At 62.8% G+C, this 20212-nt stretch overlaps 1 protein-coding gene across 1 annotated transcript; it reads left to right on the top strand.

Moving 5' to 3' along the window:
- The first annotated feature begins 5952 nt into the window (after positions 1-5952).
- Positions 5953-19587, top strand: AOC1 (amine oxidase copper containing 1). The gene is made up of 5 exons (XM_039524184.1): positions 5953-6027; positions 15185-16736; positions 17337-17625; positions 18071-18203; positions 19236-19587. The coding sequence occupies exons 2-5, from the start codon at positions 15200-15202 to the stop codon at positions 19509-19511; spliced, it is 2235 nt and encodes a 744-aa protein (XP_039380118.1). The 5' UTR covers positions 5953-6027; positions 15185-15199; the 3' UTR covers positions 19512-19587.
- The last annotated feature ends 625 nt before the right edge of the window (positions 19588-20212 follow it).

Here is a 20212-nt window from a genome sequence, read left to right as displayed (position 1 = left end):
CAGCCAGTGACACAGAAGGTTTATTAGCTGACAGGACACAGTCCCAAGCAGGGCCTGTAGGTACAGCCAGGGCCCTCAGCCAGGTCCCTCGGGGGGGGAGGGAGCTTAGACCCCAGCCCTGGGGTTCCCTCTGCTTCCCCTGACCCCCCTCCAGCCATCTCACCCAGCTCCTCCCCTCCCCCCCCGGCTCCTCCTCCAGCCTTTGCCCAGTTTCCCGGGCAGAAGGTGTCACCTGGCAGAACCCCCCCCCACCTCAGGTTACAGGCTCAGGTATCGTCCCTCAAGTCACCCCCTGCTTTCCCCTCCCCCAGGAAGACATCCCCAGGTCAATCCACCCCACTCCCTGCTCCACCACACCTCTCCCCCCTCCGAGACTGAACTGAGCGGGGTCACTCTGCCCAGTGACCCGGGGAAGTTCGGGGCCCCCTCTCCGGGACAGCGCGTCCGCTATCAGGTTGGCACTTCCCTTCACATGGACCACGTCCATGTCATAGTCCTGCAGGAGCAGGCTCCACCTCAGGAGCTTGGCGTTGGCTCCTTTCATCTGGTGCAGCCAGGTCAGGGGAGAGTGGTCGGTGCACACGGTGAAGTGGCGCCCAAAGAGATATGGCTCCAGTTTCTTAAGGGCCCACACCATGGCCAGACATTCCTTCTCGATGGCCGCGTAGTTCTGCTCCCGGGGTAGCAACTTCTTGCTCAGGTACACGATGGGGTGTCTCTCCCCCTTTTCATCCTCCTGCATCAACACCGCCCCCAGGCCCGTGTCTGAGGCGTCGGTGAACACCAGAAAGGGCTTGTCAAAGTCTGGGTTTGCCAGAACTGGGCCTCTGAGCAGAGCCTCCTTCAGCGCCCGGAGAGCCTGCTGGCACTGCTCGGTGCAGACCACCTTGTCTGGCTTCCCCTTCTTGCACAGCTCAGTGATGGGGGCGGCTATGGCACTAAAGTGGGGCACGAACCTTCGATAGTACCCCGCCATCCCGATAAAGGCCTGGACCTGCTTTTTGGTTTGGAGAGCGGGCCAGTCTCTGATCGCCTCCACCTTGGCCGGTTCCGGCTTTAGGCAGCCGCTCCCCACCCGATGGCCCAGGTAAGATACCTCAGCCATCCCCACCTTGCACTTCTCAGCCTTTACGGTTAGCCCAGCCTCCCGGAGTCGGTCCAGCACTTGTCTAACCTGGAACACGTGGTCCTCCCAGGTCTGGCTGAAGACGCAGATGTCATCAATATACGCCACGGCAAAACTCTCCATCCCCCTCAGCAGCTGATCCACCAGGCGCTGGAAGGTGGCCGGCGCTCCCTTGAGGCCGAAGGGCAGGGTCAGAAACTCATAGAGCCCCAGGGGAGTGATGAAGGCCGATTTCAGCCTGGCATCTGCGTCCAGCGGCACTTGCCAGTAGCCCTTTGTAAGATCCATGGTGGTGAGGTACTGAGCGCCTCCCAGCTTGTCTAGGAGCTCGTCAGGCCTGGGCATGGGGTAGGCATCAGATACGGTGATGGCATTGAGCTTTCGATAGTCCACGCAGAACCGGATCGACCCGTCCTTCTTGGGGACCAGCACCACTGGTGAGGCCCAGGGGCTGGAAGACGGCTGGATCACCCCCAAGGCCAGCATGTCCCTGACGTCTCTTTCTAGGTCCTGGGCAGTTTTCCCTGTGACTCGGAAGGGGGAGCATCTTATAACTCTCGTTCCCTAACGCCCCTACTCTACTTGCGCTACATTGATGACATCTTCATCATCTGGACTCATGGAAAAGAAGCCCTCGAGGAATTCCACCGAGATTTTAACAATTTCCATCCCACCATCAACCTCAGCCTAGACCAATCCACACAAGCGGTCCATTTCCTAGACACTACTGTGCTAATAAACGATGGTCACATAAACACCACCCTATACCCTAGACTGCTATACTTACCTATATGCCTCCAGCTTCCATCCAGGACACACCACACGATCCATTGTCTACAGCCAAGCTCTAAGATACAACCGTATTTGCTCCAATCCCTCAGACAGAGATAAACACCTACAAGATCTCTATCAAGCATTCTTAAACCTACAATACCCACCTGCTGAAGTGAAAAAACAGATTGACAGAGCCAGAAGAGTACCCAGAAGCCACCTACTACAGGACAGGCCTAAAAAAGAAAATAACAGAACACCACTAGCCATCACCTACAGCCCCCAACTAAAACCTCTCCAGCGCATCATCAAAGATTTACAACCTATCCTTAGAGATGATCCCTCACTCTCACAGATCTTGGGAGACAGGCCTGTCCTCGCTTATAGACAGCCTCCCAACCTGAAGCAAATACTCACCAGCAACCGCACACCATACAACATAAACACTAACCCAGGAACCTATCCTTGCAACAAAGCCCGATGCCAGCTCTGTCCACATATCCATTCAAGGGACACCATCATAGGACCTAATCACATCAGACACGCCATCAGGGGCTCGTTCACCTGCACATCTACCAACGTGATATATGCCATCATGTGCCAGCAATGCCCCTCTGCCATGTACATTGGCCAAACCGGACAGTCTCTACGCAAAAGAATAAATGGACACAAATCTGACATCAGGAATCATAACATTTAAAAACCAGTGGGAGAACACTTCATCCTCTCTAACCACTCAATGACAGACTTGAAGGTGGCAATTTTGCAACAAAAAAACTTCAAAAACAGACTCCAAAGAGAAACTGCTGAACTTGAATTAATATGCAAACAAGACACAATTAACTCTGGCCTAAACAGAGACTGGGAATGGTTGGGTCATTACACTAATTGAATCTATTATGTTAAGTTCTTCTCACACCTTCTATGGGCCATCTTAATTATCACTTCAAAAAGTTTTTTTTCCTCCTGCTGATGATAGCTCATCTCAATTGATTAGACTCTTCCTGTTGGTATGCATACTTCCACCTTTTCATGTTCTCTGTATGTATAAATATCCCCTGTCTGTGTGTTCCATTCTATGCATCCGAAGAAGTGAGCTGTAGCTCACGAAAGCTCATGATAAAATAAATTTGTTAGTCTTTAAGGTGCCACAAGTACTCCTGTTTTTTTTAATAGGGGTGTGTGACCCAGTCTCCACCCGGTGGACAGTCAAATTAGTGCGCCCAGGCTGGCTGGAAAACAGCTGTCGGTACAGATGCAGCACCCCTCGGATCTCAGCCTGCTGGGCCGGGGTCAGCTGATCAGAGAGGGGAATTGCCCCCAGGAGGGAACCAGCTTTTGTCCCAGGGAATAGATCCACTAAAGGGTCATCTCCCTGCTCCTCCCAATGTCCACACACGGCCAACACCATATTCCCCCGTCATAGTATGGCTTCATCATATTCACATGGTACACCCGGCGGTGGTGCGCCCGGTTCGACAGCTCCACCACATAGTTTACCTCATTTAGTTGCTTGACAACCTTGAAGGGCCCTTCCCAGGCAGCCTGGAGTTTGTTTTTCCTCACGGGGATGAGAACCATCACTTGGTCCCCGGTGGCGAAGGCGCAGGCCCGCGCCGTGCGGTCGTACCAGACCTTCTGCTTCCTCTGGGCTCGGGCCAGATTCTCCCTGGCCAGACCCATGAGCTCGGTAAGTCTTTCCCGGAAGGTCAGGACATACTCCACCACCGACTCTCCATCGGGAGCGGCCTTCCCCTCCCCTTCGTCTCTCATCAGGTCCAGGGGCCCCCTTACCCGCCTTCCATATAACAGTTCGAACGGCGAGAACCCAGTAGATTCCTGGGGTACCTCCCTGTATGCAAACAGCAGGTGAGGTAAGTACTTGTCCCAGTCCTGTGGGTGCTGGTGCATGAATGTTTTTAGCATCATCTTTAGCGTCCCGTTGAACCTCTCCACCAGCCCGTTGGTCTGGGGGTGGTACGCTGAGGCCCAGCTGGGTCGGACCCCACATTTCTCCCACAGGGACTGGAGTAGGGTTGACATGAAGTTGGACCCCTGGTCCGTTAAGACTTCCTGGGGGAACCCCACCCGGCTGAAAATGGTCAGCAGCGCATCCGCCACGGTGTCTGCTTTGGTAGAGGACAAGGCCACCGCCTCGGGGTAGCGAGTGGCGAAATCTACCACCACCAGGATGTGTTTCTTCCCTGACCGGGTCGCCTCGCTGAGAGGTCCCATTATTTCCATGGCCACCTTCTGGAAAGGCTCTTCTATGATGGGTAAAGGCCTCAGAGCTGCTTTCCCCTTGTCCCGGGCCTTCCCCACCCGCTGGCAGGGGTCACAGGATTGGCAGTACTGCCGGACATGGGTAAAGACCCCAGGCCAGGAAAAGTTCTGAAGCAGCCTCTGCCTGGTGCGCCGGATTCCCTGGTGCCCTGCGAGGGGGATGTCATGGGCCAGGTACAGCAGCTGGTGCAAAGATGTTTTGCGCCCCAGGGCAAAACTTCCACCTTGCGCCCCCGTGTCCCCCTAAGGTAAAGGTGATAATTGGAGATATACCAATCTCCTAGAGCTGGAAGGACCTTGAAATGTCATTGAGTCCAGCCCCCTGCCTTCACTAGCAGGACCAATTTTTGCCCCGGATCCCTAAGTGGCCCCCTCAAGGATTGAGCTCACAACCCTGGGTTTAGCAGGCCAATGCTCAGACCACTGAGCGATCCCTCCCCCTGCACTGAGCTATCCCTCTACCCTGAGGCGCCCCCCCTCACAGCAGCTCCCCCCTCTGACCTGAGGTGCCCCCGCCCAGCTCCCCCCTGCCCCGCCTCCTCCCCGAGCACGCCTTCGCCGCTTCACTTCTCCCGCCTCCCAGACTTGCGGCACCAATCAGCTTAGGCGCTGCAAGCCTGGGAGGCAGGAGAAGTGAAGTGGCGACAACGTGCTCGGAGAGGAGATGGGGCAGGGGTGCGCTGGGGCGGGGAGTTCCCCTGCGTGCCGCCCCCCCCACTTGCTGCAGGCGGCCCTCCCCGTGCCCCCCTGCCCCAGCTCCCTCCGCCTAAATGCTGGCAGCGGCTGAGGATCCGGCCGAAGCGGTTGCTGCCGAAGAAAATGCCGCCCCCCAAATCCTAGCACCCCAGGCGACCGCCTAGGTCACCTAAATGGTTGCACCGGCCCTGGCTAGGTACAGCAGCTTAGTAAAGTTCTGTATCTCCTGCCTTTGTTTCTGAGACGCTCACTGGGGACAGTATCAAAACCCTTCCTGGAGTCAGCGCTGCCTGCCAGGGTCGTTAGCGCCTGTCACGGAGTGTGGGGGAGTCAGGGCCCTGCACCCCCATGTCCTGCGATTCCCCGGGACTCTCAGCCAGCCAGTGACACAGAAGGTTTATTAGCCGACAGGACACAGTCCCAAGCAGGGCCTGTAGGTACAGCCAGGACCCCTCAGCCAGGTCCCTCTGGGGGGGGGAGCTTAGACCCCAGCCCTGGGGTTCCCTCTGCTTCCCCAGACTCCCCTCCAGCCGTCTCCCCCAGCTCCTCCTCCCCCGGCTCCTCCTCCAGCCTTTGTCTCTTTCCCAGGCAAAGGTGTCACCTGGCCCCCGGCTCCAGTTACAGGCTCAGGGCCCATCCCCCTCCCCCATGCAGACACCCCAGTAAAACCAGACACATTCCCAGGTCAGTCCCCCCGCTCCCTGCTGCGTCACACCCGCCTCGCTAGCTGGAGACGCTCTCGGGCTTGGTGCATTGTGGGAGAACTAGTCTGTCCCGCCCAGTGCCGGGTGCGAACTGTTCCTACCCGGGCGCTGCTCCCTGCTCACCGACTGGCACCGAAGGAGCTTCCCCTGCTCGCGCCCACCCCGGCACCGGTGGCCATTTCTGCCCTTTCGAAGGGTGCGGCGGCTCCCGCGGACGGGCCTGGCACCACCACTGCAGGTCCCCCCTGCGGACTGGCCGAAGCACCCAGTGCTGGGCTCAGCCGGGCCCCCAGGCACGCCAGAGCGCCAGCCGGCGGCAGCAGCCCAGGCAGGAGCCCTGCGGGGCTGGAGCTCGTGCAGGAGGGAAGCTTCGTGGCTCCAAAGTGGGTCACTGGGGCTACTGGGACGCTGGCTGCCCCCCACTGGTACCGTGCCAGGGCTGACCAGGTGGGTGCCAGGCAGGGGTGGTGGGCACAGACAATGGTCCCACCCCGGTGCATTGGGGGCAACGCCACGCGAGTGCCCATTAGTGCCCGCTCCAGGCGCGGGGCCTGTCAGCTGCGATGGGCGCCCAGGCAGGCCGGGTTTAAGCCCCAGCGTGGGCGTTGCTGGCAAGGGGCAGGCACCAGGGCTAGGCACAGCTCAGGGCTTCCCTGTGGGGACAAGCAGGGGCCCGCGTCCCTCCAAGCAACACGGGGATCAGGGGGTCTTGGGGCCCCTGGTATTTGGGGAGCCCCCGCTACCCTCTCTTGCTCTGGCTCACGCATCCCTACCTGGCCAGGGGCGCAGGCCGGAGACGGCTCAGGGTCACCCCGAGCAGCTGCTGGGTGGCAGTGGAGAGGGTCTGGCAGGCTCAGGGGACAATGGTGCTGCCTGCAGCCCCGTCCGGGTGGCACCGGGTGTGGGCTCCCCCCGCTGCTGGCTTGCAAGCCTGGGACAGGCGACCAGAACACACCCCTCTGCTCCGTGGGGCCGGGGCCGGGGCCAGGCAGCTCCAGCGCAGGCGCCCAGCAAACACCTGGCATGTGTCAGACCTGGCGCCCGACATCCAGCGCCACCAGGCCAGGCTCCCTGGCTTGGGAGCACAGCGATCCTGCCCGCGGGATCCCCAGGGAGGGGGAGCAGGACCCCAGGCTCTGGAGGGGGGCAGGGGCCACAGCAGGGGAAGGCGTTTGGTGCTGTTATCGCTGAGGGGGGGCCGGGGCTGCGTGAGCCCAGGCCCCGGCAGGATTGGCCCCTCTGGCCAGCCATCCTGGCGGCTCTGGGTCGGTTCCCAGCGGCACTGGGTGGCCCTGGAGTTTGATCCAGGGGTCAGAGCAGCTGGGGCAGCGGATTGCGGGCAGGGACCAGCTTATCACTGTCCCCATGGGGTGAGGACAACGGCCCTGGGGCCAGAGCCTCCCAGGGGACAGGAGTCACCGATCCCAGCCCAGGGCCCGCGTCACTGCCTGGCTCCAGCGGGTTACCCATTAACCCAGGCGGGGGGGGACCCCTGCGGGCGCCCAGGCCCCCCTCCCTGCCCAGCCCATCGCCCATGGCACTGCCTGAAGGGGGCCTGGCCGTGGGGGCTGGGCAGGGCCTGTGGTGCCCGCTGCCCTCCCTGGCAGGGGCCGGTGCCCTTCCCCCAGAGCCCCCACCGCACAGCGGGCAATGGAGACCCTGGGGTGGCCCTGGCTGCGGGGCCCGGGGACAGCGGCTCTCGTCCGGGGGGGGCCGGGCTGGCACTGGGGCCATGTGACAGCCCCGGACTGAGGCAGCACCAGGCGCCCGTGAACGCGCCAGCGCAGACCCCTCGGAGCCGGGGGGGCAGAGGGGCTCTGACGCACAGAGCTGGTGCGCTCAGCCCAGCCCCTCCCCCAGGCAGCCCTGGGGCCCCCGGCTGTTTGCTCTGCTGTGTTTGCCGGCGCCTGGGCTGACCTCGCCCTCGGTGAAGGCCCCGCGACGGCTCTGGGGGTCAGGACACCCAGCAGAGACCCCCCACCCCAAGAGCAGCGCGGGCAGGGGCCTGGCCGAGCGGGGCGGGTCTCTGGGGTCTGAGCCACCGGGGACAGCAGGGGCCTGGCCAGCCGCTGGGTGGGGCCCGATGCTGGAGCGTCTTGAACAAAGGGTTAAAGACGTGGCGTGGCAGGGCGCAGCATGCCAGGCCGGGGCAGGGCGCGAGAGGGCGGGGCAGGGCGCAGCGTGCCAGGCCGGGGCAGGGCGCGAGAGGGCGGGCAGGCCGGGGCGTGCCAGGCCGGGCCAGGGCGCGAGAGGGCGTGGCAGGGCGCAGCGTGCCAGGCCGGGGCAGGGCACGAGAGAGCGTGCCAGGCCGGGGCGTGCCAGGCCGGGGCAGGGTGTGAGAGGGTGTGCCAGGCCGGGCGTGCCAGGCCGGGGCAGGGCGCGAGGCGGGGCAGGCCGGGGCGTGCCAGGCCGGGCAGGGCGCGAGGCGGGGCAGGGCGCAGCGTGCCAGGCCGGGGCAGGGCGCGAGAGGGCGTGGCAGGCCGGGCGTGCCAGGCCGGGGCAGGCGCGGAGGGTGGGGCAGGGCGCAGCGTGCCAGGCCGGGGCAGGGCGCGAGGCGTGCCAGGCTGGGGCAGGGCGCGAGAGGGTGGGGCAGGGCGCAGCGTGCCAGGCCGGGGCAGGGCGCGAGAGGGCGTGCCAGGCCGGGCAGGGCGCGAGAGGGTGGGGCAGGCGCAGCGTGCCAGGCCGGGGCAGGGCGCGAGAGGGTGGGGCAGGGCGCAGCGTGCCAGGCCGGGGCAGGGAGCGAGAGGGAGTGCCAGGCCGGGGCAGGGCGCGAGAGGGTGGGGCAGGCGCAGCGTGCCAGGCCGGGGCAGGGCGCGAGAGGCGTGCCAGGCTGGGCGTGCCAGGCCGGGCAGGGCGCAGAGGCGGGGCAGGGCGCAGCGTGCCAGGCCGGGGCAGGGTGCGAGAGGGCATGCCAGGCCGGGGCGTGCCAGGCCGGGGCAGGGTGCGATAGGGCATGCCAGGCCGGGGCGTGCCAGGCCAGGGCAGGGAGCGAGAGGGCGTGGCAGGCCGGGGCGTGCCAGGCCGGGGCAGGGTGCGAGATGGTGTGGCAGGGCGCAGCGTGCCAGGCCGGGGCAGGGTGCGAGATGGTGTGGCAGGGCGCAGCGTGCCAGGCCGGGGCAGGGTGCGAGATGGTGTGGCAGGGCGGGGCGTGCCAGGCCGGGGCAGAGGCGTCGGGCTTGGGGGGGCTCTCAAAAGCCCAGGGTGGGTATTTCCCTCCCCTCCACATCGTCACCTCCTCTCCCCTTGGGGGGGCCTGGACCCCCCGCCCAGCTTAGGCCCTGGGCCAGGTGCTGCCGCACCCCCCCCCAACCAGCCAATGGCATCCCTCGGACCTGCTTGGGGGGGGCGGTGGGTGGAGCGGGGCATGGGGCAGAGCCGGTGCCGCAGCCCCAGAGCCAGAGCGGAGCAGAGGCTGCAGGTGAGCGACACTGGCTGGGCTGGGGGGGTGCCGGGGGGATGGGGGAGGTGCATGGGGGGTGCACAGGGTACAAGATGCCCACGGGCTGGGGGGTGCCTCGAGGTTGATGGGAGGGACATGGGGGGAGCTGCACTGGCTGGGGGGCTGGAGCCCAGACGGGGCAGGCAGAGGGTCCCCCTGTAGGTGCGCCCAGGCCAGGCAGCTCTGGGCATTTACCTGCCAGTGCCCCTGGCACTGGAGTCTCAGAGCTGAGCCGGGGCGGGGGGTGGCTAGTGCTGCCAGCAACCCCAAAGGGGCCAGTCTGGAGGCTGTGGGGAGCCAGCTTGGGAGGCACAGGAGCCCTGCAGGGTACTGGGCACAGCTGCCCCGTGCAGCCCCAAGCTCTGCTGGTGCCCCTCACTCCCGACCTGCAGCCCCTGCTAGCCCAGCTCTGTGCCCCCCACCGGCTCTGCTGGTGCCCCTCACTCCTGACCTGCAGCCCCTGCTAGCCCAGCTCTGTGCCCCCCACCAGCTCTCCTGGTGCCCCTCACTCCCGACCTGCAGCCCCTGCTAGCCCAGCTCTGTGCCCCCCACCAGCTCTGCTGGTGCCCCTCACTCCCGACCTGCAGCCCCTGCTAGCCCAGCTCTGTGCCCCTGTGCTGGTGCTGCCCGTGGGAGCCAGCTGAGGTCACTCAATCCGGGTGAACTGCAAACGGACTGGGGCAGACAAACCCCAAACGCTGGTGGATCTTCCAATACTTAGATTTACCAACCAGCACAAAACAGCTTCTACAGCACCTCACTGGTCATTCAGAGCCCAAACAACACAGTTCCCTTAAAGTGCCCAGCCTCAGGCCTCCGGCCAGACACACCTGTCAGATATGATGATGATTCCTGAAAATCTGATCTCACCATACAAAAGAAAAGGTTCTTCCAATCCCAAAGGATCAGCCACACACCCAGGTCCAATTATAACTTAGATCTTACCCACAATACACACTTAGAGCCAATTCTTATTAACGAAGCTAAAATTTATTAAAAAAGAAAAGTGAGAGAGTGTTGGTTAAAAGATCAATCTACAGACAGACTTGAATTCAATTCTTGAGGTTCAGATACACAGCAGAGATGAGCTTGTAGTTGCCAAAAGTCCTTGTAGAAATAGTCCAGAGGTTACAGACCAATGTCCATATTCAGGGTGGCTCCAGTCAGTGACTGGGGATCTCAATCCTTGGGGCTTAAGGTTTCCCCCTCTTGAAACCCAAAGCAGATCTGAGATGAAGCAGGATCGTGTCCCAGGTTCTTATACATTTCCAGCAGCCTTTCGGCCTGAGAAAACAATAGGCTCAACTCCTTCTCCCAAACATCCTGGCAATTAGCCCAGGGTAATTTATCCATTAAACCAGGGGTAGGCAACCTATGGCACGGGTGCTGAAGGCAGCATGGGAGCTGATTTTCAGTGGCACTCACACTGCCCGGGTCCTGGCCACCAATCCGGGGGGCTCTGCATTTTAATTTAATTTTAAATGAAGCTTCTTAAACATTCTGAAACCTTATTTACTTTACATACAACTATAGTTTAGTTCTATATTATAGACTTATAGAAAGAGACCTTCTAAAAAGGTTAAAATGTATGACTGGCACGTGAAACCTTAAATCAGAATGAATAAATGAAGACTCGGCACAGCACTGCTGAAAGGTTGCCAACCCCTGCATTAAACAGTTCAGATACAGGTCACCACAACCTTCAAAAAGACACACAGACAATAATACTATTTCCCTCAAGTATCTTCCTAAATGTTAATCTTCCTTGTTTGACCTTTGAATCAAAGCTGTAGTGATAGACAAGACTTTAGATATCAGGAATGGCAATATACAAAAACCTGTAGGAGAACACTTCAACCTCCCTGGCCACACAATAGCAGATCTTAAGGTAGCCATCCTGCAGCAAAAAAACTTCAGGACCAGACTTCAGAGAGAAACTGCTGAGCTCCAGTTCATCTGCAAATTTGACACCATCAGCTCAGGATTAAACAAAGACTGTGAATGGCTTGTCAACTACAAAACCAGTTTCTCCTCTCTTGGTTTTCACACCTCAACTGCTAGAACAGGGCCTCATCCTCCCTGATTGATCTAACCTCGTTATCTCTAGCTTGCTTCTGGCTTGCTTATATATACCTGCCCCTGGAAATTTCCACCACTTGCATCCGACGCAGTGGGGATTCACCCACGAAAGCTCATGCTCCAAAACGTCTGTTAGTCTATAAGGTGCCACAGGATTCTTTGCTGCTAGACTAACACGGCTTCCCCTCCGATACTAGACAAGACTTGTTTGCTCACATCCCAAGACCTGAGCTAACACCTCCCCTCCTACCTCTACCAATGCCGGCTGCATCTCAAAGCTGTTCATTTACATATTTTCCTAACAAGTCTCTAAGGTTCACCCATGGGTCAGGTCAGTCTGTGAGTTAATTAACTCTTTCTGGCCCTGTCATCCTTCAATGAGATATTAGATCAGACTCATAACGTCACACCCCCAATGCAAAATTGCTGCAGGAAGGGATGACACAAACATCACTGACTGCATCCCAAGAGCCCCCCCTCCTTGGGTCTGTCTCACTCCAGCTAGCGTTGGGTTAGAAGCCGTACCAGTGTATAACCGAAATGGTTTTACCAAACTCATATTCAATAACATGATTGAATCTCTCTACAAACTTAAGGTAAAACCTGGTGAGAACAACAGTGGATTGGATCTGCTTTTGCAGCATGGTTGCTGTATGTCTCGTGATCTTGCCAAGGGCTAAGGAAAACAGCTACTTTATCCATACACGCTCCCAATTAACATCAAGTTAATGTAGATATTAACATTGTTCATTGTACAGGAATCTTGGCATTTAGCCATAAAAGCAATTTGGTAGCGTGCCTCAGTTTCCCTTTTCATACAGCACATCAGGTCTGGAATGTCTTTTCTCCTATGAAAAATCCCAAGACTGTTTACAGGCACTAACAGTGAAACATCAGTATAACACGGCCTTTTAACATGAAGCGTGTCTTCATGCATTACTCCCAACATGTTCAAGGGATTTTCCAAAAGATTAGGCCCATTGTACATTGTTACAGTTCTTGGTAATAGCAACACATTAGTTACAAAAATTACCATCAGCAATAACAAAAAGTCCATTGCAAGTGTCCATCTACAATCACGTTTGTCATGCCACACCCTTGGCTCCATACCATTGGGGTTTGGGCATTTTAGGGTTAATCTGTGGCTTCCCTTTGCAAAATTCAGTTTTCTCTTTCCTCCTTGTTCTGCAGGATCAAACCCTGATTTCTCTTGCTCAAGGGAAGTCACTGGCTGATGGGGTGGGCTCTCTGTGCTAACAGCTATTAGCAGGTCTTTCTTCTCCCTGCCAGCCAGGTAATTTGCATCAACACAAACACCAGCTTTTAACTTCTTAGCTGCTACCAATTCCAAGGCTGGACTCTGTCTTACAGAGATACCACACAAATCCAAAGGGTCTGAGGGTGAGCGTTTGCTTGCTGTCCCCTGCCTCCTCAAGCATTCGGCCATAAAACTGTTCTGCTCTGAAACACCAGTAACCAAATCTGTCCTCAGACCCTGAAGCACAGACTGCTCACTCCCAGAATCAGCCTGGAGACATTCCTGTTCCAACACCATGGTCTTTCCAACACGCTGGCCACACACAGCCACGTGGTTATGGGGCTGCTCAACTTTCTTAACAGCGTCTACTCCATCTGAGAGCTTCTCTAAGCTCCCCACACCGGATCTTTCAAAAGGAAAGTCAGTGGCTCCATTCACAACAGAACATTTCTGGCTGTTAGGAACTGAAACTTCCTTGATTGAATCACTTTCACACCCTTTAGCTGTAACAAGCTGCTTGCACAGGCTACCATGAGGATTCCTTTCCCCAGGAGCTTTTCTAAGCAGCAATTCACCCCTCTCAGAACTTCTGCCCTTCCCTGCTTCACCCAGGGCTTGCTCTAAAGGAAACACACAGACTCTTGCTGGGTCTCACTTACATTCAGAATCACCTCTGGCCCATCAGGCAGATTCCTACCCAAGCCCCTTTCAGGCAAACTCATAGACTTCATAGTTAAAAGGTTAGAGGCCTTCTCCTTCTTGCTACAAGTTTCCAAACTGTCAGTGGGTAACACAATCAAATCACCTTCCTGCTCTCCTTGTGCCCGGCTGGGGTATCACCCTGATCAGACAGAGTTGCTGCACCCTTTCCCAGCAACAGGCAACTACAAGCACCAGAACTGTCTGGTCTCTGGGATTTCATCGTGACACTAACTGGATGCACCCTAGTCACAGGGCCATTCTCCCCAGCAGACACAAACTTAGGACCATTCCCCTCCTGGGCTTTAGCTGAATCCAGAACCAACTCTGAGCCAACTGCACTATTCTGAACCCTCCCAGGCTGACAGGCCCCTTCTGGCTGCTCCACAGACACAGAAGAGCCGGAGACACATTCTCCTTCACCAGACACCCAGCTTGGGATCTCACTTCCCTGGTCCCAGCACACAGGGCTGTTCACAGACACCTGCCTGGAGACCCAGGTAGCTCCCTTCATAGGCAAGTCAATACCCCTGACAGACACATGTTTGCTTATATCCCAAGCCCTGAGCAAACATCTCCCCTTCTACCTCTCCCAATGCCGGCTGCATTTCACAGCTCTGGTCATTTACAGACCTTCCTAACCAGCCCTCAAGGTTCACCCATGGGTCAGGTCGGTCTGTGAGGTAATTAACTCCTGGCCCTGCCACCTTCCAATGAGCTATTAGATACGCTCATAATGTCACAGCCCCCCCGCCAGCTCTGCCAGTGCCCCTCACTCCCGACCCGCAGCCCCTGCTAGCCCAGCTCTGTGCCCTCCACCAGCTCTGCCGGTGCCCCTCACTCCCGACCCGCAGCCCCTGCTAGCCCAGCTCTGTGCCCTCCACCAGCTCTGCCGGTGCCCCTCACTCCCAACCCGCAGCCCCTGCTAGCCCAGCTCTGTGCCCTCCACCAGCTCTGCCGGTGCCCCTCACTCCCGACCCGCAGCCCCTGCTAGCCCAGCCCTGGGCTCCTCTTGGTTGCCGGCTGTACTGCCAGTGAGCCCAGGCCGCACTATGTGGATCATCCTGACAGCAAGTATCTGGGCAGGGCCTGGCAGGGTGCACAGAATTGCAGATGTGTGGCACTGAAAGGGACCCTCCATAGGTCAACCAGTCCTGTGCCCGGCACTCAGGCAGGGGGACGTGCCCGTGATTTGCAGGACAGGCTTAAAATTCAAACGGCTCTGGACAACCTGGAGAAATGGTCTGGGGTAACTAGGGTGAAATTCAATAAGGACCGATGCAAAGTGCTCCCCTTAGGCAGGAACAATCGGTTGCACACGCACAATGGGCAGTGACTGCCTAGGAAGGAGCCCTGTGGAAAGGGAGGTAAATTGTTCTCCTGAACCTCTAAGGATAGAACAAGAAGCAATGGGCTTAAACTGCAGCAAGGGAGGTTTAGGTTGGACATTAGGAAAAACCTCCTACCTGTCGGGGTGGTTAAGCCCTGGAATAAATTGCCCAGGGAGGTTGTGGAGTCTCTGTCCCTGGAGGTTTTTAAGAGCAGGTTGGAGAAACCCCTGTCGGGGACGGTCTGGATAATCCTTAGCCCTGGCGTGAGTGCAGGAGGCTGGGCCAGGTGACCCCTCGAGGTCCAGTCCTGTGACTCTGTGATTCTACATGATAACTAGACCGTCCTGCCCCCTCGGTCCCCGTGCAGCCCCCAGGAACCGTGCCGTTCCCAGGGAACCCAGCCGGCAGCCCGGGCCCGGCTTCCCCTGCAGCGTGAGCAGAGCAGACAGGGCTGGAGGCAGCGGGAGAAGGGGCCCTAGCACATGCCCGGGAGGGTGAGCAGCTGGGGCTGCCCGGGGCCCTGTGGGGAGGGCTGGGCTCCTGCCATGGGGGGCAGTGTGGGTCGCCCCAGCTGGCCCTGTGGTGCTGCCAGCCCCCAGCAATTTCCCCTGCAGAGCCAACGACCCGGCCCCTGGGGGGGCTGAGCCCAGGGCTGCTGAGCAGGGCAGAGCCCCCAGCTGGGCGTGCAAAGCCCAGTGCGACCCGTGCGGCGCTGCTGCGGCTGGGGCTGGGCAGGGGCGGTGGGACCAGGCCGGGCCTGGCGCCTGCCCCCTCTGACCGGCCCCTCGTGGTGCCCAGGTTCCCAGCGGAAGGATGTGGCTGGAGACCCTCCGGTGGGTGGTGGTGGCGCTCGGCGTCCTGGCCAGCGCCAGCCCCATCCCCGCGCCCCAGCTGGGGGCATCGATCTTTGCCGACCTGAGCCCGGCGGAGCTGCGGGCCGTGCGGAGCTTCCTGCTGAGCCGGCCGGAGCTGGGCCTGGCGCCCGACCGCGGGGACTCGCTGGCCACCAACAGCCTCTTCCTGGTGGAGCTGCAGGTGCCGCGGAAGAGCCAGGCCCTGCAGTTCCTGAGTGGGGGCCGCCCCCGCCCGCCACGCCTGGCCCGCGCCATCGTCGTCTTCGGGGAGCAGGCCCAGCCCAACGTCACCGAGTTCGTGGTGGGGCCCCTGCCGCGGCCCAGCTACTACCGGGCGGTGAGCTACCCGGGCAGGCGGCCCATCCCCTTCGCCGCGCGGCCCGTCACCCTGCTGGAGTACGAGCTGATGCACCGCAGGCTGCTGGAGCTGACGGAGCCGCTGTACCGGCTGCTGCGCGACACCACCGGCTTCTGGTACCACAACTGCAGCCAGCACTGCCTGACCTTCTCGGACGTGGCGCCGCGCGGGCTGGGCCCCGGCGAGCGCCGCTCCTGGCTCATCCTGCAGCGCTCGGTGGAGGGGCACTTCCTGCACCCCGTGGGGCTGGAGCTGCTGCTGGACCACCGCTCCCGCGACCCCCGGCGCTGGGCCCTGCAGCAGCTCTGGTACAACGGGCAGTACTTCGCCAGCGCCCAGGAGCTGGCCTGGCGCTACGAGCGCGGGGAGCTGGCCCTGCCCCGCCCGCCCTCGCCCGAGCGGCTCTTCTCCACCTACGAGCCCCGCGGCCACTTCAGCACCGGCACCCCCACGGCCGTGCACGGGGCCAAGGTGTGCGAGCCGCAGGGCAAGCGCTACCGGCTGCAGGGCAACCTGCTGGAGTACGGGGGCTGGCGCCTGGCCCTGCGGCTGCGCTCCTCCGCCGGCCTGCAGCTCTTCGACCTGCGCTTCAACGGCGAGCGGCTGGCCCACGAGCTGAGCGTGCAGGAGGCTGCGGCCTTCTACGGGGGCAGCTCGCCCGCCGCCATGCAGACCAAGTACCTGGACAGCGCCTGGGGCATGGGCGCCCTGGCGCACGAGCTGGCGCCCGGCATCGACTGCCCCGAGGTGGCCACCTACCTGGACGCGCATCACCTGTACGACGCGGCGGGGCCGGAGCGCTTCCCCCGCGCCCTGTGCCTCTTCGAGCTGCCCACGGGGGTGCCCCTGCGGCGCCACTTCGACAGCGACTTCCGGGGCGGCTACCGCTTCTACGCGGGGCTGGAGGGGCAGGCGCTGGTGCTGCGCACCACGGCCACCGTCTACAACTACGACTACATCTGGGACGTGCTGCTCTACCCCAACGGCGTGCTGGAGGCCAAGGTGCACGCCACCGGCTACCTGCACGCCACCTTCTACACGCCGCAGGGGCTGCGCTACGGCTCCCGCCTGCACCGCGACCTGCTGGGCAACGTGCACACGCACCTGCTGCACTACAAGGTGGACCTGGACGTCGCCGGTGGGTCCCCCCCGCCCTGCGCTGGCCGGTCCTTCCCAGGGCGGCCCCCCTCCCCCCTGCCAGCCGGGTCCTTCCCAGGGCGGCCCCCCTCCCCCCTGCCAGCCGGGTCCTTCCCAGCGCGGCCCCCCCTCCCCGCTGGCTGGTTCTGCCCCAGGGCGCCCCATCCTTCCCCAGGGCAGCCCCCTCCCCGCTGGCTGGTTCTGCCCCAGGGCGCCCCCCATCCTTCCCAGGGCAGCCCCCTCCCCACTGGCTGGTTCTGCCCCAGGGTGCCCCCATCCTTCCCCAGGGTGGCCCCCTCTCCCCGCTGGCCGGGTCCTTCCCAGGGAACCCCCCCATCCTTCCCCAGGGCAGCCCGGCTCTTGCGCTGCTCCCTGGTGGCTACTGGGCTCCCTCCCTGGCCAGGGGCTGCTCCTAGATGGTCCCCCCCCCCCGCACCAAGCTGAGGTTGGAGGGACCCAGGAGTCCTGTTCCCATGACACCGATTGGGCTCAGGGGAGCGTCAGCCCCAGCCCCCTGCCCCAGCCCCTCAGAGCGTCGGTCCCTTGGGGCGGGGGTGGGGGCAGGGCCGGGACCCCCCCTCACGGCCTGTCCCCCCCGCAGGCACCCGGAACAGCTTCGAGACGGTGGACGTGCGCTTCGAGAACATCTCCAACCCCTGGAGCGCGGGCGAGCGGGTCGTGCAGCCCCGGCTGCACCGGCGGCCCCGCCGGAGCGAGCGCCAGGCCGCCTTCCCCTTGGGCAGGGCCCTGCCCCGGTACCTGCTGTTCTCCAGCCCGGCCCAGCGCAACCGCTGGGGGCACCCGCGCAGCTACCGCATCCAGTACAGCTCGCAGGCCGGCCGCGTGCTGCCGCGCGGCTGGAGGGAGGAGCCGGGCGTCGCCTGGGGCCGGTGAGGCTGCGGGGCCGGATGTCCCGGGGCTACAGGGACAGGCCCGATTCTGGGGGCTTTTCTTATAGAGGCTCCTATTACCCCCCACCCCGGCCCGATTGCTCACACTTGCTGGCTGGTCGCCCTAAGTAAGGCCGGGACCCAGCAGCCAGCGGGGCCCCACCCCACGCGAGGGAGCAGCCGGCGCCCCGGGCCGAGCGGCACCTGGGGCTGGGCCACCCGGGACCGGCCGGGGCCAGCCTGGGGGCCCGGGGGCTGGTGCGGAGCCGCAGCCGGGGGCCCCGCGGGCTGGCCGGGGCGGGCGCAGGGCCGCGGCCCCGTGCCGGCGCGGGGGGGGGGGGGGAAGCATGGGGGGGGGCCCTGCCCAGTGGTGGTTTCTCCCTCGAGCCCACCAGGCCACGCCCCACGGGGGGGCAGGGCTCAGCTGGGGGCTCCTCGCCGGCAGGTACCACCTGGCAGTGACGCGGCACCACGAGAAGGAGGCGACCAGCAGCAGCCCCTACGCCCAGCACGACCCCTGGCAGCCGGCCGTCGACTTCGAGAGCTTCATCCGCAACGACGAGAACATCGAGAACCAGGTGTGGGGCGGGGCCTGGGCTGGGGCGGAGCTGGTGTGGGGCGGGGCCTAGTGTCACAGAGTGGGGGGGGAGTCCGGGCCCTGCACCCCCACGTCCTGCGATTCCCCGGGGCTCTCAGCCAGCCAGTGACACAGGAGGGTTATTAGCCGACAGGACACAGTCCCAAGCAGGGCTTGTAGGTACAGCCAGGGCCCTCAGCCAGGTCCCTCGGGGGGGGGGAGGGAGCTTAGACCCCAGCCTGGGGTTCCTGCCTCTTCCCAGCCAGCCCCAAACTGAAACCCAAACCCCTCCAGCCGGCTCCCCCCCCGTCCGCTCCCCCCTCCCTTCGTCCAGCTCCCCACCCCCCTCCCGGCTCAGTTCCAGGCTCAGGGACCGTCCCTCACCTGAAGTCACCCCCTGCTCCCCCCCATGCAGCGAGTCCCTACTGCGTCACACCTGGGCGGGAGCAGAGCTGGGTAGGGGCGGGGCCTGGGCTGGGGCGGAGCTGGTGTGGAGGCGGGGCCTGGGCTGGTGTGGGGCGGGGCCTAGGCTGGGGCGGAGCTGGGTAGGGGCGGGGCCTGGGGTGGTGTGGGGCGGTGCTGGTGTGGGCGGGGCCTGGGGTGGTGTGGGGCTGAGCTTGGGCTGGTGTGGGGCGGGGCCTAGGCTGGGGCGGAGCTGGGTAGGGGTGGGGCCTGGGCTGGTGTGGGCGGGGCCTAGGCTGGGGCGGAGCTGGTGTGGGGCGGGGCCTAGGCTGGGGCGGAGCTGGGTAGGGGTGGGGCCTGGGCTGGTGTGGGGCGGGGCCTAGGCTGGGGCGGAGCTGGTGTGGGGCAGGGCCTGGGCCGGGCCAGAGTTGAGCCGTGGGGGGCACAGAGCCGGCCCCAGCCAGGGGATGGCTGCGGGGGGGCCCTGGGGGTCTGCTCCCTGCTGGGGGCGGGGGAGGCAGGGCTGGACCCCAGCGTGTGCAGGGGTGACGGCTGTGGGGGGACAGTGCTGGGGCCCAGGGGGTCTCCCGGCTGTGGGGGGCCCCGGTGACCGTGGCCTCGTCCGTGGCAGGACCTGGTGGCCTGGGTGACGGTGGGTTTCCTGCACATCCCGCACGCCGAGGACGTTCCCAACACGGCCACGCCCGGCAACGCCGTCGGCTTCTTCCTGCGGCCCTTCAACTTCTTCGACGAGGACCCGTCGGTGGCGTCGCGCGGCCCCGTCATCGTGCGGCCCCGGGACCCGGCCTCCGCCCCCGCGGCCGTCCAGCGCGGGGCGCCCCCCAGCCCGGGGCCCTGCGTCTCCGCCGAGCCCTTCACCTACAACGGCACCTACGGGCAGGAGTGAGCCCCGGGCTCTGCTCCGGCTGGCTGGGGCCAGGGCAGCTCGGCAGCTGCTAGTCCCCGGGGGTTGCCCCCAGAGAGCTGGGCCTGAAGGGGTCGGCCCCCCGCCAACGGGACTGTAGTCGGTCAATACACGTGTCTTTCCCAGCCAGCCGTGTCAGGGGGGCTGTCGGGGCTGCAGGCCCCCGGGCGGCGTGTGGGGAGTGCGCGGGGGCGGTGCTGCCGGCGTGGGGGCGGGTCAGCGGGTGGTGGCTCTGTGAGCCGGGCGCTGGGTGTGTCCGTATCAGGAGCTGGGAGGCACCGTGGCTGCAGGTAATGGGGGGCACTGGGGGGCTGTGTGTCTGTGGGTGTGGGGGGTGTCCGGATGGGGAGCTGGGGGGCACCGTGGCTGCAGGCAGTGGGGGCACTGGGGGCTGTGTGTCTGCAGGCAGTGGGGGCACTGGGGCTGTGTGTCTGCAGGCATGGGAGGGTGGGGCTGTGTCTGTGGGTGTGGGGGTGTCCGTATGGGGAGCTGGGGGCACCGTGTCTGCAGGCATTGAGGGGGCTGAGGGGGCTCTCGGGCCAGTGTGGCACCCCGGGCACAACCAGCGGCTGCAGCGCTGGGTTCCCCCCCCAGGGGCCCTGTGCTGCTGGGGGCAGGCCTCAATGGGGAGTCAGCAGGTGCAGCCAGTGGGGGGGGGCATAGGGGAGCCAAGGGGGGGACTC

This window comes from Mauremys reevesii, linkage group 2 (genome assembly GCF_016161935.1).
Source record: "Mauremys reevesii isolate NIE-2019 linkage group 2, ASM1616193v1, whole genome shotgun sequence".
Taxonomy (NCBI): Eukaryota; Metazoa; Chordata; order Testudines; family Geoemydidae; genus Mauremys; species Mauremys reevesii.
Note: the sequence above shows the minus strand (reverse complement) of the source record. Positions and strands in the feature narration are given on the sequence as shown.